Consider the following 26,768-nt stretch of genomic DNA (forward strand, 5'->3'; position numbering starts at 1 on the left):
TGTTGTCTTTGTATCATATCATGACAGTCTCTGCAGTGTAAATTCTTTGGCTTTCAGTTATGATGTCTAACGTGGAACATCTTATGCACCAAAGAATAGATCCGTATTATAATCCAAGGCACCACAGAGTGCATGGTCCTAGCATTCAAACTTACTTATCAACACTTACCGTTGGAAAAAGGTTAAGGCTTAAGAAGAGTGGGGAACTATTTTACACTACTGTAGAACAGCTGAATGGAAAAAAAAATAATTAAGCATTGTACTACTCGTTATTCTCTAAGTACTCTGAGTAAGGAGCAGGTCAGCACAAAGTCTGGATTCAGGTGAGGGTAGGAAACACATGTCATCAGCTCTGAAGTCTAACTGATCATTTAATATTAACGGAGCATTTAAAATCGCGCCTATTCACTTTGGCTCTATATAAGTAGAGCATAGTTACTCCTCTGGAGCTGGACGGAAGCAGCCTATGAAAATCCACCTGACACATGTACACTATGGCATCAATAATGTTCAGGCACATGTTACAGTACCATCACTTTCATTATGGCTAGACCTCCCATGCTGACAGGATTAACAGGAAACAATCAGCTCATGGTGGCTTGGTATCTTCCAAAGGTGTGTGTGTTTTCAACCTCCTGTGACTTTCCATTTCTTAACCAACAGCTATATTAAGCCAAATAGGGTTTCAAGTACAGTTGTAGAGGCAAAAGTGACTCAACACAACTGTAAGCTTTTACCTTTCTAGTAACGGTAGGCAGTTTGTAAGGATTACACTTTAAGCAAATCTAACCTGAAGACAAAAATATTCTACTGGTGCCCTTAAGTTGGTTTTCTTAATGTATTTTAGTCTCAAAGGAAACCATTTACACTTCATTGCGGAAACACAGAAATGCAGTAATACTACCAATGCTGAAAATACTCTCAGTCTGCACAGTAACTACTTGTTAGTTTTCCTTCGCACACAGGGTAGCAAGCGTTTAACACACACACAGAGGGAAGATACCAATGTTTAGTACATTCAATTTCCTAAAAACAAACAAACAAAAAAATGCCCCAATCCCCACCCACACCCCCAAATACACTATTTGAAAATTAGCAATGATTGAAATCCCTCAGTTACTGTACAAAGACAGCCAGGGATGGAGCATCCAGACTTTTATTACAATTCATCCCTTGCCTGACGCAAAACAAAGCTATGCAGTGATTCAAGGTCTCTCGTTCCGTTGTGTTCACTGACTTTCTTTCCACCTCGGAAAAGCAGAAGTGTAGGATAACCCCGCACCTTCAAAAGACACAAACAAAAAAGAGAAACTTGTTACTAATGTCAAAACTCATGGGTATTCTTCGCTTGTTTTTACCTGACTCTGAAAAGCCACCAAACTCCTCTAAAACAGTAAACCATTTTAATTTAAAAAAACCAAACCCAAACACCGCACCAGAACTTCCAATGCCATCCTGCAATTTCTGAACATTTGTAAGTGAATGGGATAATACATGTTCCTCTAGGTTCTTCCATCAGCAGCTGGGAATGGCAGCTCCAACACTGCCTTCGGTTGTTTGCCTACCAGCACCAAAAGATACTTTTTTTCCTCTAGGAACATAATTTTGCATCAGCCACCGCAAGACTGCTTTGGTGCTTTCACAGAGGGAGGCTTCTTAAATTAGGGACTACTTCAATTTTACCCAATAATGAGAATGGCCAAGTCTGAACAAGCAGTCCAGGAAAGAAACAGTGTCACCAGGTGCTGCTCTGAACTACCTCTTTTTTTTTGGCTAATGGAGAACACAGCTGTGCTGTCACCAGGCTCCCGCAATGCAGCAGCCAGCTCAGCTGCACGCTGGAGCCTCTAACATTTGGTACACAATCCTGTCCTGTTCATTTCAGATCTTTCACACTTACAGAAAATCTGTTGCAGACGCTACGTTCCACAGTGCAGTCTACTTCTGCTATTTTGACATCAGTCAAACCTGGAAATTGCTCTTTGGCAAGGTTCTCCCAAGTTGGAGCCAAGTTCTTACAGTGACCACACCTAGAAACAAAAGAGAGAGATTTGTTTAGCAGATATACCTTCCAGTTTATCTCTACTGTCTTGCTGCAATAGCTCTAAGTTTAACTAGCTGCCTTTCCTATCCCCTAATGATTTAGCCTGCCAACTCCCTTGCACTATTATGTCAGTAAATGAGCTAAGAAGCAACTGATTTTTATGTAAGTAAGTTAAGCACTGAAGTGGTTTCTGGCCTACGTTAGTCTCATCTGGAATGGTATTCTGGATGTCGGTGCGTTAACGTTTTACCCTACAGAGGAATATGAAGCCAACTAAAGATGAGCGCAAAGACTGTTTAAATGAAAAAAAAGATTGCTTAGAAACAAAAATGTTTTAAGTGAGGCATAAAATGTCTATAGTACAAATTAGGTTTTCAGGTAGCACATACAAGTTATGCTAAAGCTACATAGCCCGAGTTTAATAATTTAAAAGAGATTTTAATTTCACTATTAAATTTCTTCCAGTTTGTAGCAGCCTCCTTGCCCAATACAGCATCACCCAATGCTGGAAACTCAATTTTAATAGAGGCGTTTGTCAACACAGATTCTGGTTTTATGAAACACTCCAGTAGCTTAATGCACTTTTTCACTGGGGGTACTTTGAAGTTTAACCACTACCACTTTCAGGTGGATCCACAATGGAATTGTTTGGTAGTCAATAAGTTTCACTTAGCAGATGGAAAAAAAAAAATAAATCAGGCCCTATTCTGATTTGCATTAAATAGAGAATCATTCCAGTTATATCATCAATAACACCAAAAAGTCTTTTTCTATTGTATTCCCATATGTCTTTACAGTAACTTGAGAATGCGGTACACAGAGTACACACAATGAAACACTAGTGTCAAGAGAGAAAACGGTACTGTACAATGGCAGGAACTGTAGTAAAGTATTAATTTTGTTTATATTTTGAACTTGGCCTAGCCAAGTTCATAACTTGAACTTCTTACTGCCTTCAAGAAGGATTCCCAAAGCACTTTAGACTTTAAAACTGCATTGCTCATTCTATTCTAACCCAGCTGCACCTTAACTGGGTTATTAAAACAGTCCCATAATTGCCTCAAGGCTGGATCAGGACATTTACAAAAACATTGAGAGATGTCTCTGCAAAAGTTTTCTTAATACAAGCCAGTGTATAGTTAAACCACCTTGTTAATATACAGTGACAGTATAAAAGCATTTCTGACTGTGCACAAAAACTACTAGAACAGGATGATTTTATGCTTACTATGCAAGTTAACATTAATATTTATCCAAAACTAACTGAAAGACAGAAGTAGCAAGCAATATAATAGCATTTGCTGAGCCCTACATAAGCTAATCCACTTGGAAAAGAAAAAGGTCATTTATATGCAGAGCACTACAACTGTATACATAAGCCTGACTTTCAGAGCTAAAACTAGGATACCAGCTACATAAATATAGGAAGTATTTTCCTAAATGGTGGCTTTCTGAGCATTACAGCCAGGGAGCACACACTTGTTTAAGAACTTGGCTCTCTGCATCCTGAACCACCATTTCTCAGCCTGCCATCCAACACTGATCATTTCTGTGAGATCCAGCAGCACCCCATTAGAATCTCAGGAGATGAGGAGATGGTTGAAGTGTAGTATTATTAAGAAAAGTTAATTAAAAAGGGAGCATTTCTTTATCTCAAACTTTTCCGGAAAAAGTTTCTCAGATAATGAACTATTACCAAGCCCTAGGTTCAGAAATCAGACTAGAAGCTGCAAGGTGTAAACTGAATTTACCAGCCAGTTCTGCTGGTGCTGTAGTAGCAGCACAAGCACAGATTCAATCTCAGTCTCTCACAGTGCACAGAGAGGATAAAGGGAGTGAGGAGCGAGCAGTAAATGTGGAGGGGTATTTGTGTGTGTATGGGCAGGGTATTTCTTGACACAGTGATGGCAGATACTTGCCCACATCCAAAAGCAGATCTTTCAAATGTAAGAGCGCATAGAAGTGGCTCTCAAGCAGCAAACCACACTGTGGTAAAAAAGGGTGACAACACTGGAAAAGACTGCATCACTGAGATTACGTAAAACGAAACTTTCTCTGGTACTTTTTGCCTACAATAAGAAACACATTCATGCTTACTGACAAAGTTAAGCTGCAATATTTTAACACTCCTGAGCAGATTTAAACATGGGTTGCATTTGCTTTTGTTGCTTTGTAATGGTGACCTTTTACCACCACAAACAAAAGAACTTTTTATATTTTGTATACTGCATTAATGGGATGGCTAGTGATGAAATCAGAGATGTGCTATCTTTCACACAGTGAAGTACAGCTTATTTTCATCTCTACCCTTATCCTAGGCTTCCTTCTTTTGGCTAAGAGACTGGGCAATGGATGAAGAAAGATGACATGCAAGTTTCATTAAATTCAATCCAGGCACAAGTAAGATGAAATCTATAAACCAGAGAGAGGAATGTCAAACTTTCTTTTTGTCTCAAAAAGGGAATAGTAAGAAGTCGGGGAAAATATTTGTTCTGAGTTTGAAATACTGAGGTCTTACCCCAGATGAGGTCCCAGGCTCTGCTGGATATGCCAGTAACGGCAGATGCCAGATAGGACACTACCTTTTTTTCCTGTACTTTTTTTCCACATCGGGTGTCTACACCTATACCATCTGCACTGGACATTTCTACCTTGGGTCACTATAAGAACATATTACATGGAATATACTCTTAAGAACATGTCAACACTGTCACTTGTGCAAATTAATTTTTTTGTCAGTTATTTGAAGAGTAACAGCCAATTATCCATAGCTCTACAGTTTGTACCAATTCCCAGGTGCTCAAATGAGGCTTCCAAGAGAGGTTGGTTGTGGCACGAGAGGAGCCAAGGCCAGCACGTTTTCTTTTCTCAACACTGGTGATACACTCCCCTCACCTTACCCTAATCAAGGGGCAGGAGCATGCCGAACCTGCAAAGAAAGCTTCACTCTCGTTGTTCCCCAGTGCTACCTGGAGGCCGACACAGTTAAGCTTCTCTGTCAGCCTTTCCACAGAGAGGCATCCCAAGAAAGCTAACACAGATCGAGCTTTTTTGCTGAAACTCTTGCCAACACGCACATTCTTCATTCAGTTAACTCATGTTTTAGATCCAGACAACAAATACAGTACTATACACAACTGAAAGACCAACAGCAACTAATGCACTGACAGCTTAGCCCAGCAATAATCCTGAATGGCCACAGGTGCGAACTTCTTACCATGGAGCATAGAACTTAATAAAGGTGATCCCCCTAGCAATGGTTGCATCAAAGTCTTTTTCAGAGAGAGAGAGCACCGCAGCCTGTTCAAAAAAAAAAAAGAAAGAAAAAAAAAAAGAAAACAAGAGTCAAAACTTTGTATATATAACATCAGGCAAATGAGCTTTTAGCTACCTGGAAGGGAAACTCAAACTGGAAAAGATAATGTTATTGATAATACAAACAAAAGTAGCAGCAGCACACCTCACTTCTACCCCTCAGCTGCTTTCCTCCCCTAGAGAGATGTAAAGAAACGCGTATTTCACGCTTAATCTCATCCATTTTTGGAGAAACAAAACATCCCTATTTTCAGGGGATTTGCTGTATCCAAGTTTTCAGTTGTTGGGGAAAAAAAAATTACCTTTGTTGTAATACACTGTCATGCAAATGTTTCAAGGAACAGCCCTGAGAGGAGCTAGCTTAAAGCACGTAATCGCCATCTGAGAGTTTGATGAGGTATTCCAGGCATACTAGTGATGTCTTGACAGCTGTTCTCCCTCTGCTATATCCACGCATTACATACGTAGAAAAATCTGTTACCAGAAACATGTATGTGCCTGTCGAGAGGACATCACCACACTACATTCAAATGGATGCCAGGAAGAATTTTTACGCCTGATAACATCAGGAGCAATGGCGTGGGAGTGACGGGAGGACAGCACGTTGCTTACAGACAGTCTCATATGAGAGCACAGAAGCATTACAAACTTCATTTTTTGTGTGACAACCTTAAGGGTGGGAGGGATTAAAAAAATACAAATAAATCTCATGCCTATAAAAGCTTCAAATTCAAATGAAAGCAAAAGAACAACAAGAGTGCAATTGACAGTATTACCAATTCTACTTTAAATGCAGTAAGTCTTATGAAGAGAAGCCAAGCAGAAACTTGAAATTAAAAATTATGCAGTACCTTTAAACATTTCTGTAAATAACTGTTAGTTCATGAAATTATTTCATTAAGTTGAAGTGTTATTACTTCTGAAGAATTATTTGAAATTATAAATTATACTTTCTAATTATTAAATAATTGTGAGTAATTAAATGATGAAAAAATGAGCAGTAAACACGTATTCTTCTATTCTGAATTTCCTAAATAGCTATCTAAAACAGATGTTCCAAACATCATTTGCAATCTAAGATACCAAATCTGAAAACCCCAGAAATAACTTCTTCCCCATGATCCACAGTAAAACTAATTTTAAAGATCTATAGATTACTATCAGAACAGCAATGCGAACTATAGAACCACAAAAATAAATTTAGTATCAGATAGCTCAACTTTAGCTTGTTTCTTAAGAAATCTTATGCGATCACATAATCTGAGCATCTGGTGGTTACTCTACCTTAATCCGTCTGCTAAAGTTACTCAAAAATGATCCGATGTCTGGCAGGAGAGAATTCTCACAGACATAAAAGTACAGCTTTTGTGAAAGGGCTGGCAAGTACTTGGCCCACGTAAGACACGGGGGAATCCACATAGGGGCTCAACACTGAGGCACAAATTTGGAGTGGGAACTCAGTACTTTTACTGCCTGTGGTACCAGCTGGGGGCTACTAATGGAAAATGCAGTCAGTGTTTGCTGGCCACATGGGCTAGTTAGCCCCTTGTTTCAAAATTCATGAAAACAGAACTAGAACAAAGGTGTCCAAAGATGAGCAACCAAGAAATGGTGACATCCAAAGCTGCGATGTAAAGTTACAAAGACAAGTTGAGTCCTACACTGTGTCTACTATTATTCGGCAAAAAAATTCCCCCACAATCCTTGCCTGTCTGTGTGTGTGCTGGTGCATACAAGGCATACGTGGGAATTTGCATCACATATGGTTTGTGTTATTTCTATAAAAATAGAAAGACAACTAATTACTTTCTGCACTGTACTAACACCAGCTTGTTAGGATTTTCCAAATGAGGTCAGTTTTGAAAAAAATAAAATTTGAGGGGTATGAAAATTGCAAATCTTTGTTGTCTATAATATTTGGTAAGTCACTTCATGCAAGATGAGTAATGCTGCTGGAAAAATCAACTGGGAAAGGTAATACTCTCCTGTGAGAAGCTCCATATAAACTGTATTTATATTAATAATATCGATACTTTTTAATTACATAAGTTCATTCTACATCACAAGGGAGTGTAGATCACCGCCCCTCATTTCCTAGGCAGAAGTATGTTTTCCACATTTCATGAAAAAGTATGCTTGAAAACAATCCCTAATACCAAAGTGATCAAAAAAGACAGAAAACTAGATTACATGAAGTACAACTATGCAAAGGCAAAAAAGTGATTCCTGCCAATTCCTTCGCAACATTCATAACCCCAAGCTCCTAGGACCAAGATTAGAATAAGCCTCCAAACCCGAGGACTTCTCTTGTCACAGGACACGTTATCTTGCCACGTTTAGATCAGTCTTCATAATCTTTGCTTGTTTGTTGTTTCTGCAGATAGTCTGTAAGAATGGGACCCTGCCTTTTTTTAGGGCCTTAGCAGCACGTGCCATCCTCCTGGGTTCAAATGAGAATCTTGCAAGAAACGTTCATCTCCACAGCAATGAAACACGCTGTCATACAGACTGAAGTGTCAGCAATTCCGCGGACCAAACAAAGACCACATTTATGCCACTCTATCTAAACAACTTATTGCAACCATAAAAAAGGAGCCAGATTTTTTTTTTTTTTTCCTTCTCCAATTCATCAGATAGTAAAAGTATCACTAGGATTTATGGCCTGATTCCCCTCATTAATTCCTAAAAAAAATAACCAGAAGAGTATTTGGTACAGTTTACATCTACAAATTGTCAAGCTATCAGAGAGAGAGAGAGAGAAACACATGGAAGACTCAGACGGGCTGCTGAAACAGTTGAAACACTTTTAATGCCACTGCAGGGTGCAGGAGCACTTACCTCAACACGGGTGGGTTCTGCGGGTGGCTGTGGAGCTTCGGCGGGTTTATCTGCTGGTGGCTCTTTCCCAGAGCTCTGTAGTTGGGAATCCACATATTCCTTTAAGGAATCAAAGTCCCTCTTTCCTTTGTACTGGTCACCCTACAATTATCAAATAGTTTGTACAAGTGTGTATATGCAGTTAATCTAGCAAATAAATAATTAGCAAATAAATAATTACCAGAAAAACATAAGATTGCCAAGTGTAAGCATATTCATAATAAATATGATTATCTAGTCTTTAAACTCTCTCCATGGCATTCCATTCACTCCATGTCTACAGGATTTGCCATAGATTCTTCTGTACCAAAAGGGAATAATCTAAAATTTCCTTGAAATGCAAGGTATTTTAGAAGCATAGAAGCAAATTTTAGAAGCTTTTCCACTTTGACCTTCATCTCTCACTCTAGTCAGCATTTTCAAGGTTTTAGTTTTTTTGAACCTAAAGCTACTGCAAGGAACAATAAAATACCCATCACTGTTTGGTGGTGGTCCCTGTTACCATGAGAGCTCTGGCCAGTGTTTTGACAGGGCTGAAAGGCTTGACTTGCATGTCACCTGACCACACAGTCGTTCCTCTGGCCCACACACTTGTCATACATCCTCAGAAAACCCAAATGGTAAGGCAATGCTCTCTGGGTGCCTATGTTCATCTGGGAGCAAGAGACACTGTCCCACATGACATCCTGGTCTCTAAACTGGAGAGACACGGATTTGATGGATCCACTCAGTGGATCAGGAACTGGCTAGGTGGCCTCACTCAAAGGGCTGCGGTCAACAGCTCAATGTCCAAGTGGAAACCAGTGACAAATGGCATTCCTCAGGGGTCAGTACTGGGACCGGTGCTGTTCAACACCTTTGTCAGAGATATGGGCAGTGGGATTGAGTGCACCCTCAGCAAATTTGCCGATGACACCAAGCTGTGTGGCGAGGTCAACACACTGGAAGGAAGGGATGCCATCCAGAGGGACCTGGAGAGGCTTGAGAAGTTGGCCCATGTGAACCTCATGAAGTTCAACCAAGCCAAGTGCAAGGTCCTGCACCTGGGTCTCGGCAATCCCAGGCACAAATACAGGTTGGGCAGAGACTGGATTGAGAGCAGCCCTGAGGAGAAGGACTGGGGGGTGTTGGGCTGCATCAAAAGAAGTGGGGCCAGCAGGTCCACGGAGGCGATTCTGCCCCTCTACTCTGCTCTTGTGAGACCCCACCTGGAGTACTGTGTCCAGCTCTGGAGTCCTCAACACAGGAAGGACATGGACCTCTTGGAATGAGTCCATCAGAGGGCCATGATGATGATCAGAGGGCTGGAGCACCTCTCCTATGAGGACAGGCTGAGAGAGTTGGAGTTGTTCAGCCTGGAGAAGAGAAGGCTCCAGGGAGAGCCTTCCAATACCTAGAGGGGGTCTACAGGAGAGATGGGAGGGACTTTTTATCAGGCAGTGGAGTGATAGGACAAGGGTAACGGTTTTAAACTGAAAGAGCGAATATTTAGATTAGACATTAGGAAGAAATTCTTTACTGTGAGGGTGGTGAGGCACTGGAACAGGTTGCCCAGGGAAGATGTGGATGCCCCTTCCCTGGAAGTGTTCAAGGCCAGGCTGGATGGGGCTTTGAGCAACCTGGTCTAGTGGGAGATGTCCCTGCCCATGGCAGAGGGGTTGGAACTCAATGATCTTTAAGGTCCCTTCCAACCCAAACCATTCTGTGATTCTATGACAACAGTTGCCTGCTGTGAGGCCAGCACTTCCAACAACAGCACCACTCTCACAAAAATGAAGTCACATTTTTGAACCTGCACATAAAGCCCTCAACCAACTAGATCTTCAAAAAGACACACTTTGCCTTAGATGTTTCCCCATATCTCAGGTACTTTCACAACTCAAGAGTACAAGAAATCAGAGTATCTCTGACCAGTTTCTAGTCCTCAAATCTACTGTTGGCCATCTCCAAGCTGGCTCTTGCATGATTGCCCTCAGTGCTCCCTATGAAAATTAATACTAATTTCTCTGTTCAGAAGAGAGATCATCACTTCAAGATACTACATAGCCATTTTGGATAGAATTCTTGCATTTTGGTCCCATGAGGTGTGGGCTGTAAGAAATATCTCCTCTCACAGATGAGGAATATTCTTCAAGGAACAGCATACAACCTTCCATACGTTGGAAGGAAGAACAGACACCTCTTCAACTCTTTCCTGTATCTTTGGAACTCTTTCTACACATTTTCCTTCTTTTGTCATTAATAATGTTAATTGTAACTACAGCCACTTTCCCCATAGTGGACTTAAATCACAAAGCAATTGATTTAAGATGATGCAAGGAGCCTGACCTGCTTGTTTCTATCCGTTTCAGCAGGGCAGAGGCAGTGCCCATTCCTTCCTCCCAGAGTTTGTGCTGCATCTAACCAAGAGGGATGGTGTGACGCCAGACTTCAGTTATGACAAATAGGATCATTGTATTACGGACAACAAGGCTGGATGGAAGAAGCAGTTCTCCTCCTCCTCCTCCCCCTGCTTACTGAACAGTATAATAGCAAGCCAGAGAGCTTTCCAGGAATTTCTGGATCAGATTATTGGAAAGTTGTTGGGATTGTTTTGTGTTTTTTTTTTTTAATATATTGTATCAGCCCACAAAGGAACATGCGATTCTGGTGGCAATATGCCACCAGGGAATACCACACTGCCAATGGAGAAAGGCCAGCTTGATGTCAACAGAAATATATTGTTCAGACTAATGGCTGGGATTCAGCTTTACCAAATACAACAGCAGTGATCTGACTTTTTCTTTCACCACACTCTTGAGTCAAATAACTCCAAACAACTCAAACTTCAATAATTACAAAGGGTCAAAAAAAAAAAAAAAATTGATCTGGCTTGTCGAGAAAAACCACAGCTAACTTTTCTAGATCAAGACAGTATGGTTCTGGCAAGGTATCTTGCCATCTGTAGCTATCTGAAAAATAAAACTAAAGCAGGTGGAAGCTATTCTGCAGAAACAGCAGAACACTTCCCGTTCTTTTGACTCACACCATATAGAAACAAAAGTTTGATTAACTGAAAACACCTCTAACCTTGGACATGCCAACATGTTTGACTTGAGCACTCCCTCAGCTTCCAATTCTGCTTCTGATGTGCCAGACACCGCTGCTTGAGCAGTAACAAGGCTGTGTATTTCTTGTGTGAATCGGGTTGTGATTCAAAAATCCAGGTGCTGCTTAATTTAAATTCCCTGGAGTGTCTGATATCAAACCTCACATGTACTGGTATGTACTTATGGTCACTTTTTATTTGAAGTGCCAGAAAACTGCCCAAAGTGACAGCTACTAAACTGGACTGAGTAGCAAAACTTAAATCTCTGATAATGTAGATGTTCAAAAAGGAATGCAAGATGGATGGGACAACCTCTCTCCCTCCTCCACTCCAAAACTTAGTGGGTAAAAGCTGAAAGGAATCCTGTGTTCTCTACTTGCAGACCTATTTTTAATATCCATTTAATACATTTAATTTATCTTGAAAGTGTGAAACATATGATAAGTAACACTACTATTTATATGTTTATTTGCTACTGTTCATGTACACGGTATTTATAGATATTTTACTTCTCCATAACTTCAGAATACTATCATTCTTTGAATTGCATTGGAAATGTGTCAGCTGGGCCCACAGGACTCTCACTCAGTGTCATATGAAGCGTTCAGGTTTATAAGAAGGAAAACTTTCATCACTCAGACATCACTCAGCAGATAGGCACCACCTACAGATGAGAACCTTCTGATACACATTGTGAAAATTACATACTTTTTTACTATTTTTATTTCATTCATGCTTTTGTGTTCCATAGAAGGTAAGGTATTAAGATAAAGTAAACCTAGAATTCTCTCACACAGTAGCGTAATTGGAGATACTGCTTATGAACATTTATGAACATCACACCAGGTATTTGCAGAGCACAAAGAGCAAAAAATTTTATCTGTGGATGAAGTATACCTCTTCCAGCACCCGACTGAACCTCCAAAATCTTTCCTCTCACAAGCAGACTTCTATACGCCCACTCGATCTTTTTTTCCTGGGATACAAGCGTAGTCCAAATGTTATCCAGAAAAAAGATGGTGTTATCTTTTACTGAGCTTGCAGACTCACCTTTTCACCATTCCTAAACCAGAGGAGTGTGGGATAGCCACGAACTTGGTTTTCAGAGCAGACTTCATAATGTTGGGTACAGTCCACCTACATTTTGAAAAAAAATATAAACCATTCAGTGCATAAAATGAACATACAACAAGCATCATAGCCTCCCTTACATTTAAAATCTCAGAAAAACATAGGAACAAGCAATACATGGCTTGGCAAAACTCAGTACCAACTATTGTCTTAAGAATGATAATGTCTGCCTCCCAAACGGTGGTTTGATTGTAGAGCTGGGAGGCTGTGTGTTTGACTTTTTTCATTTTTTTTTTTTAGGAGGGATCAGGGAGGAAGGATAGAAGGTAGTAGCAGCAGTTACAAAGAACAATGAAGACATAATTAAATATTTCAATTAAAAAGTACTTGGTATTCTCAGTGAATAAAATCACTGTATGGCCAGTAAGACACAAAATGCTAATGTGAGAGAGCTTTAAAGTGAAGATATATTGGCTCTTTAATTTTTTGAATCACCGCATCACTCTTTAAAGACTTCAGAAGACATGTCAACAGCTAGCAAGTTCACTTTACTCCAAGAGAAGTTCTAAGTGCACAGCAGCATTCAATTCTAATATGTTGTAAACCAATCTGTAAATGTATTAGTTCATAATCTTTTTTTCGAAGCAGAAAAAACCAAACCACACCTAACTTAAGCTTTGCAGCCTTTGCTCGACACAGCACTTGGATTTTGAATTTTACATTAGAAACACTTTGCACCAGATCACTGAAGATCAATTCTAAAGATTAAACAGCATCCTGCCAGTAGGTATCATTGCTGTTAAGACACTATTCCCCCGGATTACATGAAAGTCATGGTTCAACCTTCTTAGAAACAGTTGTGTTTCCTGTTTACTTACAGACTTACAATCTTAGCCCAGACATGTTTCAAATAGTTTCACAAGGTATACAGTTACACAAAATTGACATCAAGACAAATAGCAACTATCAATAATAGTAACTACGAACACAAAAGACAACTGAATACAACAAATTTCAGAAATTTCTGTTTTTTGATTTATTCTTCTCTAGGCATCAGAGAATGGTAGCTTCAAGAAGATAGTTAAGCTAAGCAAAGATTTTATCAGACAGCAAGCAAGGTTCTCAAAAAGTAAATCAGCAGATGCAACATTTAGTACAGACAGCATCAAAGGAGCAATAGCCTCTAATATTTTATTCTCAGAGGGAATCTAATTTTATATATAATTTTGAGACATGGTGGATATATGTCTTCTCTAAAGTTCAACTACGCTGACCTGTTCTGTACATCTACAGCATACCTGAATTAGCAGATTTTCATTCAAAAGCATTAAAAATAATTAAAAAAACCAACCAACAACTCATCACCCCTAGTAAAAGCTGAGAGTGCTGTGAGGGCAGAGGCAGGGGAGATCAGCTAGGGTTTTGTCCCTCTGCAGGACGGACAGCTAACTGTTACACAGTCTTTCAGATCAGCAGAACCGCTCTGAAAGCTAAAGCACATGGAAGTTGAGTCCAGTCAGTTTTTCACCTTTGGCAAATAGGGGATTCACATCATGAGCCACCTGGACTTAGGTATGGGTCAGCAAATAAAGCCAGTAAGTGCAATTGCCAGACCACCTCCATACCTCTGCAAGGAAGTCACTCCACGTACAAGTAACAAGCTCCCATGGTAAATACACCACAGAACCTGGTTATCAACCCTAAGGGAAATAGTAAAGCAGGACAAGATATCAGTTTTTAAGGTAGAAGACCCCCTGAAACCTTTATAAAGTTCTATGGGGGTAAAGAGGAACAAAAAAAAAAAAAAAACCAAACCAAAAACCAAGAAATAATTAATCATGAGGAGCCCTGTATGTCTAAAGCTTGCAAAGGAATCCCTTGTTGTAATGAGCAAATTAGAAGTCACTTTCCACTCAGAATAAATTCTGAAGTCTATCAAGTTCTGACAAAGGGGAAGCATAATAGAAAATATTATTCCCTGCATCTGAAGTATTAGGCTCATTTCCAGCTCTCTTGAAACACAGGGAGCTAGCTGTGTTTCTAACAAGTCCTTGCTTAAAATGAGGGAGTCCCGTCAACTCTGGATGTGGGAGAAAAAAATAACCATCCAAAAATTAAAATAGAAACTATATGACTATAAAGGGATTTAAGAGCTGACAAACAAAACAATTGTTACTTGTAAATCACAGCACAAAAAGCATGACGCTTGGCTGAAACATTCTTTCACACAAAACACATTTTTCAGGCTAAGAGCACTTCACCTACCTTGCCAATCTTGACAGTTTCCGAATGCTCAAAGGCTTGAGCCAGCTGTTCCCAGGTCGGGGCCAAAGCCTTGCAATGACCACACCAAGGGGCAAAGAATTTGATAAAGTGATTACCTTTTAAGTCAAAGAAAAAGAAAAAAAAAAAAAAAAAGAAAAAATATTTAACTCATTTGGAATGAATTTGGCTGCAATTAAAGACTAGGTACTAATCTCAGACTGCAAATTTACCATGGTATTTCCTGAGTTAATGATAGGAAACACTGCGAATCAAAGGCCAGGACAAAATACTTCAGCAATTAGGTTTTTAATACTGTATGCACTCCCACAGTGTTGCCAATTTCCCTGAAAATCCAAACAGCTTCACAACTTCAAGCCAACAAATGAGATATTAAACCTGGTATTTTTAACCTAACCATTTGCTACAACTTTTAATTCTTCCATGTCAATCACTTGCCCTATTACAGAGTAGAAAGAACCACCAAGGAGCATGTATTTATAACAGCATAAATGAAAGTATTAGACTTCAACTTAAACATTTCTCAGGAAGCATCACTGCATTAAGTCCATGAACTACCTCAATACTTTTGTTCAGCTTTCCACTCTTTTTCTGCCCCACTCTTTGTATTTTCATGTTAACTATTCAGAAATCGTTGCCTTTAGTAGATTTTTGCAGTGTTTTATAGAGAGTCTCTGTACTATCTCCTACTAATATTTAGTTTAAAAGTATAATCTTAATTGCAGAGTACCAGAATATGTAATTTCCTTTAATTAAGATTACTATTAATTCAAGATGCCGCACACTTTTGCACACATCAAGGCATGTTAATATGAAATAAAAATGAACTCAATTAAAACAAGGAAAAAAATCAAATTAAAGGAAATGCTAGCAACTGAAGAAAAGCTCTTTTAAACAGAATTATTCATAATCCTTTGAAGACTGCTTTGGGGCTGATATTACTAGAATTCATTTCTAGTTTGAGGGCTTGTTCACAAAAAGAGGTCAAAGGAAAGATGTCACAAAATAACTAGAAACTGCGAACTGCAGCAGCAGTGTACTCTAACTCGCCTGGTCTGCACATGGAAGACTTTAAAACTGATGGACGTGCTTTGGTCAGGTAAACTGCAAAGAAATTTCTCATGAGTGAATAAGAACATCTAGTCAAAATCAGCTATTCTATACCACATACTCTGATATACTCTCCTCCCCGCCAGAAAAAATAAATAAATAAATAAATTTTTTGCCTTAGAGCACCTAAAAGGTGAAGATTTTTAAGAACAAATCTCAGCCTTCCAGCTGGAACTGCTAAGCCTCCTGCTAAATTTAAGCACTGAACTTCTTGTAACTGAAGTCAGGAGAGGACAACAGCTCAACCATCGGGTATGACCATGAGAATGTCCCCTATGAATGCCAATGGGTACATAATAAAAATATTAAAACATTTACATATACACTAAACTATCTTCTCAAACTGTAAAGTTGTTTAGTGCTTAGCATCTTCCTGATGTCTTAGAGAATCCATGAAGAATTTTGATGTATTTCTGTGTTAAGCCACACAGGCTGGGAAATTTTACGTTAGCAGCACAAAAAAGAAATCTTTTACACTTGAAAATATTTCTAATCAGTTAACAGTTACTTTAAGAAGCTCTCGTATCTGCCTCACTGTTGGTATCATATGGGCACAGGTAGTTAATTTAGGTCTTTGTTTTTAGGAAAAGATCCTACAATGGTAGGATCATCTGTTGTTAAGGCAGCCCAAAGTTCGTACTGTAAGATATTGTTCATTCTCTAAAAAACCCACCATGTGGGGGGTGAAATGTCCCATGTTAGGTACCACTCCTGCCATTAATTCTAAAGCTTCGAGACAAAATATTTTTTTAAAATGGCCAAACAGGTGAAGTGTTTTGCCCACAATAAATTCTGGAGGAAGGAAGCTAAACAATATCAAATAAGGGGCCAGACTGGAGTGGGATGGGGGCAGTGAGTGGATTATATTTACCCAGAACAGCAGCCTGGGAGTAAGAACAAGCCAGCACCTAGGGAAAGAGGAAACGGGACTTGCAAAAACAGAAAGTGAGTGACAAGGCTGCGACTAAGCAAGGAACTCAGGGAAAGAGTTTAGTCAAACAAGCCCCACTAGCTTATTCCATGTGATTAGGGGCCCCACTTTTACTGTCTTTGAGTGGTGCTCTTAAACTTTCTTATGGTGTGCAGTATGTAATTAAATTACTGCATTTTTACACAGACTCATCCTTTTTCAGTAGGTATTACTGGAAAATAGAGGTGGGAAGGAGGTACTTTGAAAACTAACATTTCTACTGCAGACTTCCCACTACTGATGTCTTTGTAAGAAAGTATCTCCTGCTTATGAAAAAAAAACAGTTACCTTCTGCTATGTGCATCTTGAAATTGTTTGCTGAGAGCTCATACATTCCTTGCTTAGGTTCAGGGGCTTTTGGTGGTTCCACATCAGATTCTGAATCCTATTCGTGGAAAAAATTAAATTTTACTTGTCTTGTACAGTAATTACATAAAATTGGATTGCATCACACCATTCTGTGGTACTGTTGTAAAACCCGTACTCTGCCATTTTAAATTCCTAAAGCAGTGTTCTTATTTAGCTTGCTTTAGGTATCTAATTTTTCCTAACAAACAACTACTTGAAAGCAAAACGTGAAAAAGACTACCACACAGAAAAGAGCTATCACAGTCTTTGGAATAACAGAGTCTTTCGCCGTACTGCAGTATAGTCACAGAGCGCAGTAACTGCTTTGGCATTCACCACATCACCATATACTAATAGACTCGGATTGCACGACAGTTCCTCCATAGCATCACACATCAGCCACATCTGCCATCGCACCAGTTTCAGTGATCTTTGGGCTACTTAGATATAGCTAGTGAAAAAGATAGTTTCTGCTCCCCCAATGCCGGAAAGAGGGCAGCAATAACGAGAAAAAAGCAAACACTTTATAGGTATAACTTGCAGCAAACCCATTGCCACTTCAGCAAAAGCAGGTCACTACTTTCTAGAAACTAGGGTCAGAGCTGGAAAGTTTGTTTTTTTTTTTAAAAAACTCAAAGTAAATTTCTTAAAATAGTTCAGCATTTAATGTTTAACTATTAAAAAGACCATGTTTATTTAAATATAATCACATTGTAACTGCGGTTCAGCAACCTTTATCTTGATTAGAAGCAGTAATCACAAATTTAATTTTAGGCAAGGCTTGGCTACTGTATGTAAGTGCTACACCTAAACTCAAGGGTTTTCCTTGTGATGGTACTGGCTTAACTTAATTAACCAATTATTTTAAACTCTTTCTTTAGGCTACAACGTTATCAGATAATAACTGAGCTAAAGCATCCATGTTCTAAGAGATAATTAAGCCCAACACAAATGCAATTTATAATATATTATAGCTAAATTGCTCATGTTATTCTAGCAACATATGGCCTACAGGTGTCAACTGAATTGACACTAAGAATTCCAAACCCCATCATTCTGTGATTCTGTAATTGTATCTAGAAATGTCAAAACGCTAAACATTAAAAACTGTATTATGTGCTGTTGTTTTAAAACCAGGAAACAAAGGGCAGGTCACAGGATGACAGTTTTAGCATTTTGACTCATGTGGAAGCTGTTCCATATTGTTATTGCCACCTGACTTCTATTCTCAGGAGTCTATTTCCTCCTGGAAAATGAAACCTAACTTATAGAAATGACAGATAAGCAAGTCTGCAGAAATTAGTATTTCCTCATTTCCTTTTCACTTACAGATGGTTCCTCATTTAGTTTCTCCAACATCCAGTTTTCCAGAGACTGGAAGTCCCTAGGGCCTTGGTATTTCAGAGGTTCTTGTCCCGGTTTAAGCAGCTTTAGGCTAAAGGATCAAAACGTAGAAAAGAGTGAGGCAAAAATTTTGACATAGGAAACATTCTTGGAAAGCCAACACGCTTTGCTAATCCACAGCAACGCAACTCAGGCTGCAGTAACAGCTCTCTTGGTTATTAACATCAGCATAAGGCATCTCCCTCAACTTAAAGAGTCATGGCTAGAACTTAGGACACTTTTCTATTCCCATGTAAGCTTTTAAAGAAGATTTTTTAAATAGCAAAAAGAAATACCACATTAAAAATCAACATAGCCTAGTATCACTTTGATCAATAAGCAAGAGCAAATAAAACACTGCAGTGTTCAGTTCTAAAGTTAATCACTCATTATGCCTATTAATCCCATTTCAGTTTGTAAAAAAAGTATCAATTTTGTTTTGTTCACCTCTCTCCATCACCAAAGGAAAAATACCCAATGCTTATTTTCCCAGGAATTTCTCTCTCACATTTTGTTCCCTGACTGCTCTTGGAACGTAGGATATTTCATATGGTATTAAACTGAAAAAAAACATGCTGAAACAAGTCAATAGGACAAGGAGATAAGCGACTGCCTATAAGGATTCAAGAGTTCACGATTATGATATTTCATAATTGCTATCAAAACTTTCCCATAAACTACCTAAAGTTTCTACTGGTACACATTTAAATTAAAATTGGAAATATATTTGGTAAAGGGTCAACATTGACTTCTGACCTAGTCTTATTTTTTAAAGCAAATCATAGTTTCAGTTACTACTGTCACCTGGCCCTCCGTTCCCCTTGCCAAGCTGTCATTTAGTACTGCTTTTTATTTTTCTTCAAATGTTTTTCTCTCTCTTCTTGTTCCACAGTTGGAAAAAAAGATCACATGAAAGTGTTGAAAAACCACATAATGCAAATATATTCAAAAGAGATAGGAGCTCCCACTGTCTTTTCTATTTAAGGTATTCTTGAATGTTCCTTGTGATGACAGAAAGTCAAAATTTTGGCCGGGGGAGGGGAAGCAACTCATAATAAGAAGGAAACAATAAAAATGAAACAAAACCTTGTGGCAATAATTCTGAAGAGTAACAAGAAAAAAAGGTATCAGCTTAAACAGCCAGCTGCTGCTTTATTTTCTTCAAATGAGGGTAAGTTTTCTCTAGTTCAGCTGAGAGAGTATTTTGCAGCACCACATAATCCTGTGACAACTGTACTAAAGAGTGCAGGGACCTGCTCAGCCAGCTTTACTCTCAGAGGGCTGGAAAGGGGATGCAGCCCTTCCTTTGATGGGTGTTTGGAAAAGCACTGAAGGGACCAGCACATCCTGGACTTGCGACAATCCCTCTGTGCCTGAGGAAGCTGTGAAATTTCCCTCGCTCAAGGTTTTTAAGAACAGGCCAGTTAAAAACTGACTCAGACAGGAAGAGAATTGATATAATTAATTCCCCTTCATCTCTATATTTCTGTAACTAGCAGAATGCCTTATCATTTATATTTTTCAAGTAGATAAAAGCAAGCACTAACTATTCCTAGATATACAATGACCTTAAAGGGGAGAGTGGAAAGCAATTACACACTTTTTTTTTTTTTTTTCTTATTCAAAATCCCTGTCAGTCTCTCTATTTTACAAGGAACACCACCACAATATAATCTACTCAAATACACAAAGATGACAAATGCTCACTTTTGGGGATATTAAAATAGAGTTGCAATAGTCATTGTTTCTTGGTTTTTCTTAAACTTAGAACTTAACCACAAACTGCCCTTAAGGACAATTCCTATTTCAACAAGGACTTTGCTATTTATAACTCTCAACTTCTACTCAGTCACACTCATCTGTGTCCAAGTGGGTGCAGCCAGGAGCATATGTCAAGTTCAGGCTGTTGCTGGGGTCAGCAGTAACACTAGACAAAGCGAGCGATGGGAAGGAAACTGAAAAATACAGGCCATGGAAGGGCTACAGATTATTACATTCTCCACTTATCCCCACTAAGATGAGTAACTAGTAAAGCAGTAGAAAAGAAGCTTTAAAGAAGACACAAGTGAAAAAAAATCCCTGTTCTCCTTTTTGGCATCTAAAAAGTGACCCCACGTATCTAACCCAAAAGCACTCTCCAGTCTGACCTCCCATCGATACTCTAGATCATGCTCTGCCTACCAAAGCTGAGGTAGTAAGGCATACATCCTTTGTAACAGCACAAGTTTAATAACCTTAAGCTCCAACTGAATTTCTCCTAGATCAATATAAGCAAAATTACCTAGAAAAAGTCTGTACAACATCACCACTGCTATGCTAAGTGATACTATTAATTTATCTTTTTATGAGCACCAAGTTCACTCAAAAATTTAACAGATCACATACATTAATTATGAGTGGTGCAATATACTGATGAACTGTGACACGTTATTTTTAAAAGTACTGTTACCAGAGAGCAGCTCTATCATGCATATCACAGCTGTATGATGTACTGTTGCTTGAGAAAGAGGTACTCTCAGAGAAAAGAAAAGGACAATTTTGGGCTTCATTCAAACATAGCTATCTTCCAAGACATAAAATAGTTTATTTAAAAAAAAAAAATTACTAAAAGAGTAAGAGTAGTATGTATCACATGATACTTGGCAACATGGTCTAAAATGAACATATGAGGTCCAAAGGACTACAAAGAAACCCACCAAAAATGTAGCTTAGAAGTTAGCTTCAACCAATTGGCAGAGAATCATGGAAAACTAAAAAAGAAATAAATACGAGCAGACATCTTTTTATACTTACGTAGGGTATCCTCGTACGCCAAATTCAGAGCACAGTGGAGTGTCTGTAGTACAATCCACTTTAACAACATAGACCTGTGGGTTTTCCATGTTGTTGTATTTATCTCCCAAATCATTCCAGGTTGGCTGGAGACGCTGACAATGTCCACACCTGTGACAGAAGGAACAAGATATTTGCTTAATAGCTGCTCATGTTTAGAGGCGAATGAATCTATGGAAAAGACACATACAGACGGGTCAGAGATTTTTATAAATTTACAAATACTTAAGTCAGAAAGTTTCCATGCTCCAGCACTGATACAGTAAGCAACAGTGAATACTATTAAGCATTGTAGGATGCTGCAAACACACCTGGTGTACAAATTGTCAAGAGATAAGAACTTCTTGCTACTATCTTTTTACATGACAAAGCCTATTGAATACCCCCTGAACTAAGTGAGGCTATTAAGAAAAGCACTCAGTCTTCCAGCTTTCTAGAAAAATCCTGCGAGGCTGTCTAGCTTTCTTCCCGCTCTAACTTTTCAAAATACTGTATATTTTAGCAGAAGGTAAGAAGATAGTGGTTTCTAGCCTCTTCATAAGGTCATTTGTGCTTGTGTGCATCACAGGAGTTGTAACTCAGGAGTCACGAAACACATCAGGACTGATTTCTGAACAAGATTTCTCAAAATCCTCCCTTACCATGCTTTCCCCCAGCAGCACATTATCAACTAATTCTATCTACATATACACAGAAAACTGGCCTCATACAGTTGCTATAATATCAGCTCACCAGAAGCCAAAAATAGTTATTACTCTTTTCATTGTTTTTCTAGTCGTTCCAGTCATTACAGCAATACCTTATTCCTGTAACTACGATGAAAAATTTTAAGGGGTGGATTTTTATTTCTCTTTAATAGTTGCCTTTGCCAACCCTGCAAGGCATCTAAAAATACATAATTGGATTAACAGAAAACATTCTCAGCCTGACAGTATGGAAGCTGTTGTTGCCCTTGGCATGACTTAGTGTACTTTGTAAGTAACAAAACAACATTAGGACTTTGGAGAAAGTTACTCCAATTTAAGACAGTTTCATTTATATAACTGTTTTAAGTCCACTTGTAGAAAGGCTGCAAGGATTCACACCTTTCCAGGTATCCTGATATGATTAAGGCAAAAAAATTAACTTGAGATTCAACTTTATTCAACTTGAGATACAACTTTATGCTAAAGAATGTCTTCTGACTTTAATAAGGTCCTGTTACAGTCAGTCCCAGTGGGTCACACATATTCCTGCTATGTGGGGGAATATGACCTCCCAATGATCTTGTTCTGAATTGTCAAGGCAAAAGGATACAATGTGTTATTACTAAAATTAAATATTCCGTAAATATTTAACTTCAGACTGAAGTCCCTCCATAGTCAACTCTTTCACGGAGCTTGAATTAAGAGGAGGATTTTGGATTCCCTGGTCCCTTCCCCTAGCAGTTGTGAGTATTTTAAACACCAAATGAACACTGACTGGTGTTAAGGAACAGAGCATGGAAAAGTAGGTAACGCAATCTCACGTAATTAACCCGCTGTTTTTTAAGTGCAGAACAGAGCTGCCTTGTCCATATTTAACACTGTAATCTCTGCTATACGCAAAGTTCCCCTTTCCTTTCCTTCTTCAGATTCCATGAGCTAAAACTGGAAATAAAGCAGGAAAAATGCTCATACCTGAATCAGTAATCAACTAGTTAGTCAGTCCTGGTTTTCATAAAAATTCAGTGTTACGTAGAAGGAACTACAAGACAAGATAGTCCCCAAAACACTTTTTCTGAAATTCGTAAGGTGTAGCTGCAGAATATATAAAACCACAGAAGTCAAAGAGGGCGAGACCACGCAATATCGCACGCCTCCCTTAGCCCCATGTGCCCACACAGTGTTTCATCACTAACACTCCACATTACATCAGTGGGGTGGAGAAGCAGCCAGTTCTACCACTGGGGATGGTGGAGACCTGGGCATCAATGAGAAGCCCTGCTCTTCCTTCCCTACCGGGGCTAGGAAGGTGCAAGCATTCATAATCTCTGTTTACGAACATAAACGAAGATTCAAAGGAGACCAACAAGGCCATAGGAAAGATCCACCTTTCTGAAATTAAATCACAAAACAAACCCCCACTTCTTGTACACCACTAACGTCAGGAGGTATGGCTAAAAGGACATTATTTTTAAGAGTTTACAAATAGGTTGCCCATTTTAACTCTGAGCAACCGTGCGCCACAAGTGCTCATGCCTGGAGATTATTTTGCTGTGGCAGTACCTACAGAGTACCAGGCTGCTCTACCTCACACTGACAGGTCAGTGCTCCTCCCACAGCATCAGCACTTCTCATGTGCAAAACTGGATGGTGGACTTCCTGGGCAATGAGAAGAAGGGATGTGAAGGTACATAAGGACCACACATATCAAAACTGCAGTTACTGATAAGTTACTTCTACAGCCAGTGAAGAACATAGACATTTCTGGAGGCCACCAGTGGAGCTTGAGCTCTGCAGCTAGCAAGGGCAGCTCCACAGCAAGATATAGCACAAATCATTATGCAATTAAAAACGTTCATAGGCCCTGGGATAGACAGGTATAATGGTACAAGCAGCACAAGACCACCCTCACTCTGGACAAAAGAATCCAGCTAAGGCAAAATCCAATCAAGAGAGTTCAATTCAACAGCAAAAAACTCAGATGATGAAGTCTGCTTTAGATTAGCGGACTTCCAGAGGTTCACCAAGAGACCACATATGTTAAGAAGATCTGTAATACTCAAAATAACGCAATGAAACTAACATTTGAGATTTCTTCCAACTCGGAAGACAGAGGAACCTCTTTCCTCTGTAGACATACAACTGGCATAGCCAACATCATAACAATATCTAGTGCTACTGAGAGAGTAATCTGCTCACGATTCTGTCCCATGTCAAGTATAGCTACTAAGGGGGACAGCTGGATGATCAAAAACCTTAGACATCTGATGGTAAATAATTTGGAATGCTCTCTTTTTGGAGTAGACACAATAGTTGAAACAAATGTAGGACCTCGTGTACCACTGATGTCTGGGAATGAAGGCCTCAGCAACATTTCTTTCAAGAATTAGGAAGAGTTACATCAGCTGTGTCTAACCCAACTCTTACTGGTAACATTGCTATGGAGGCTGCTAATGTTGCAGTCAATCTGAAAGACAATCCTAGCTGAACGCTGGGTTGTTTCCTAGCCTTCTCCCTTGTAACTACAGGGAGCAGTGCCAAAATGTGTGCCTCTGTGAGAAGCATTAGATTAGCACATTAACATCACCTAGGAATACCACAAGAGGCTCTAACATGGACTCCAGGATTGTCAGGTTACTGCCTCATCCCACTGATGATAAAACTACTGGCGTGTATAAGCACCTCTCTCTCAAGCACTTGGATGTTGCCTTTATCCTTCTCTTTTCCTTGGACCCAAAACCTGGCCCTGTTGCTGCCTGTCAGGACCCAGGAGTCCAGACCAAGGTCCCTGAAGCCATGATCTGGACGTTCTTCCCACCCTTGGCAAGCCTCCTGCAGAGAAGCCGCGGCAAGTCTGGGAAACGACGCAGCTCCCTTGAGCTCGAGTGGGGCAGAGACCCTCAGCGACCCCAAGGGCAGAGCGTGGTCCAAGCTTGCAAGGCCAGCGCTCCCTGATGCACGCTGAGGATGTGCAGCATACACCAGACTCTGCAACAGCTCATTTGGCACAGGGTCTCCTATGAAGACTGCAGGAAGATAAAAGCTCATCTGGTTTCAGGGATGCCTGTGAAACAGTCGGTCAAAGCTTGGACAGACACAGACGTTATCACCTGACAACAGAAGAGAGCAGAAGCGCTTCTACTCTGCATGGGCGCTGCTTAGGCCTTGCAGCACTCTCAGGCAAAGGTCTTTCACCAGCAAGTCAGGCGTCCTCCACTTTTCTGATCTTCAGAGAACAATGGCAGGCATCTGGTCTTTCAAGCTTTCACTTAACGTTTTTGTATGGCATAAATAAGTCCATGTTAATAACAACAACAAAAAAAAAAAGTAGTAGTTCCTCAGTTTTGGAAGGAAATCCTTCTCTGCTGCTGATTTCAAAGAGCATCATGACTCACATATGCCTAAATGGCATATGTGTACCAATGGATAACTTTGGATCGAAACATAACTTTTGCACACTGTTCCCTTAACTTTATTTTACCTAAATTTAAGAAAACTTGAAGAAAAAAAAACCCACCCACCCCAACAACAAAATTCTCAATAACCTCTACTTGGTATCAGTAAGTCAGATAAAAAAGGGTAAGAGAAAAGAAGAAAAAACGAAGAATATGAACAACCACTAGAAAGGCCCAGAAAGAAGTACTGTCCTCTGGACATCCAGCAAAGCCCTGTTCTCCCACTCTTCTCCACCACTCTTGTGTCAAACCCACCAGTCCAGGACAAAAGCCCAGTAGGTCTCTTGTAAAGACTCTTGAGAACCCCCCAGCGCTGCTACAGTCACCTGTGGCCTCGAGGACACAGCACTATCGCTATACCGCTTTCACTGCAAATTTACCTTTAAATTTCACGATTGCAAAGAGAACGTAACTTCTACAGTGAAAGGATTTGTGAGACTGGGGGGGAGGGGGGGGGCACAGGGTAAATGCCGGTCACCGAATTGCAACTATTACCACGCACAGAGGCCCCACACTCTCGATCTCATCGAGGAACGAGGTGAAGGAGAGACCGGGGAAAGACAGCGAGAGCCACCAGGGACCGGGGCCGGCTCAGGGCCGGCAGAAACCCCAGCAGAACCGGGGCCACCCTGGCTTGCCCCCTCACTGCCCCGTGGGGCGACTTCACCCGCAGCCCCCACGCAGGGGGCTCTCGCCGGCTGCCCACGCCCGCCGGGCCGCTTCGGGTGCCGATGCTCCCCGCTGGGCCTCGGGGAAGGGGGCGGCCACAGCGGGACGGCTGCAGCCCCCGACAGGGCCAGCACGGCCCGCGGAGGCCCGGGCCCGGCACACGCCAGGCTTCAGCTCCCCCTCCGCGGCCCGGCTGCCATTTAACGCGTGTCCCCCCCTCCTCCCTGCCACCCCCGGGGAAGGAGCCCGGCCCGGTCCTGCCTGCTGGGGCTCAGGGCGGCGCGACTCCGAGGGCTCCCCCCGCCGCCGGCCCGGCCGCCTCCCGCCGCCACGTCAACGGGGGAAGAGGCGGGCAAGGAGGGCGCCGGGCCGGGCCGGGCCCCGCCGCTCCGGATACCCACCACGGGGCGAAGAACATGACGAAGTGGGGGGCGGCGGCGGCACCGTGCCGCAGCATCTCCGCGCTGTAGAGGTGCTTCCCGTGCGGGTCCGGCTCCCGGTCCCCGTCCGCCGCCGGGCCCGCGTCCGGGCCTGGGCCCGGCTCCGGCTCAGCCCGCCCCGGTCGGCCGCAGAGGACGGGGCCGAGCACGGCCAAGGAGAGCAGGCGCCACCAGGCCGGGCCGGAGCGAAGCGGAGCCAT

At 40.8% G+C, this 26,768-nt stretch overlaps 1 protein-coding gene across 1 annotated transcript; it reads right to left on the reverse strand.

The window, feature by feature from the left end:
- Positions 1-1,159: 1,159 nt before the first annotated feature.
- Positions 1,160-26,768, reverse strand: TXNDC5 (thioredoxin domain containing 5). Its single transcript, XM_074146149.1, has 10 exons — positions 26,530-26,768; positions 21,283-21,432; positions 18,436-18,541; positions 17,047-17,143; positions 14,661-14,776; positions 12,375-12,461; positions 8,198-8,338; positions 5,262-5,344; positions 1,901-2,030; positions 1,160-1,282 (listed from the first exon to the last, which is right to left on the reverse strand). The coding sequence occupies exons 1-10, from the start codon at positions 26,766-26,768 to the stop codon at positions 1,160-1,162; spliced, it is 1,272 nt and encodes a 423-aa protein (XP_074002250.1).

The sequence above is a fragment of the Numenius arquata genome, chromosome 4, assembly GCF_964106895.1.
Source record: "Numenius arquata chromosome 4, bNumArq3.hap1.1, whole genome shotgun sequence".
In the NCBI taxonomy this organism is placed as follows: domain Eukaryota; kingdom Metazoa; phylum Chordata; class Aves; order Charadriiformes; family Scolopacidae; genus Numenius; species Numenius arquata.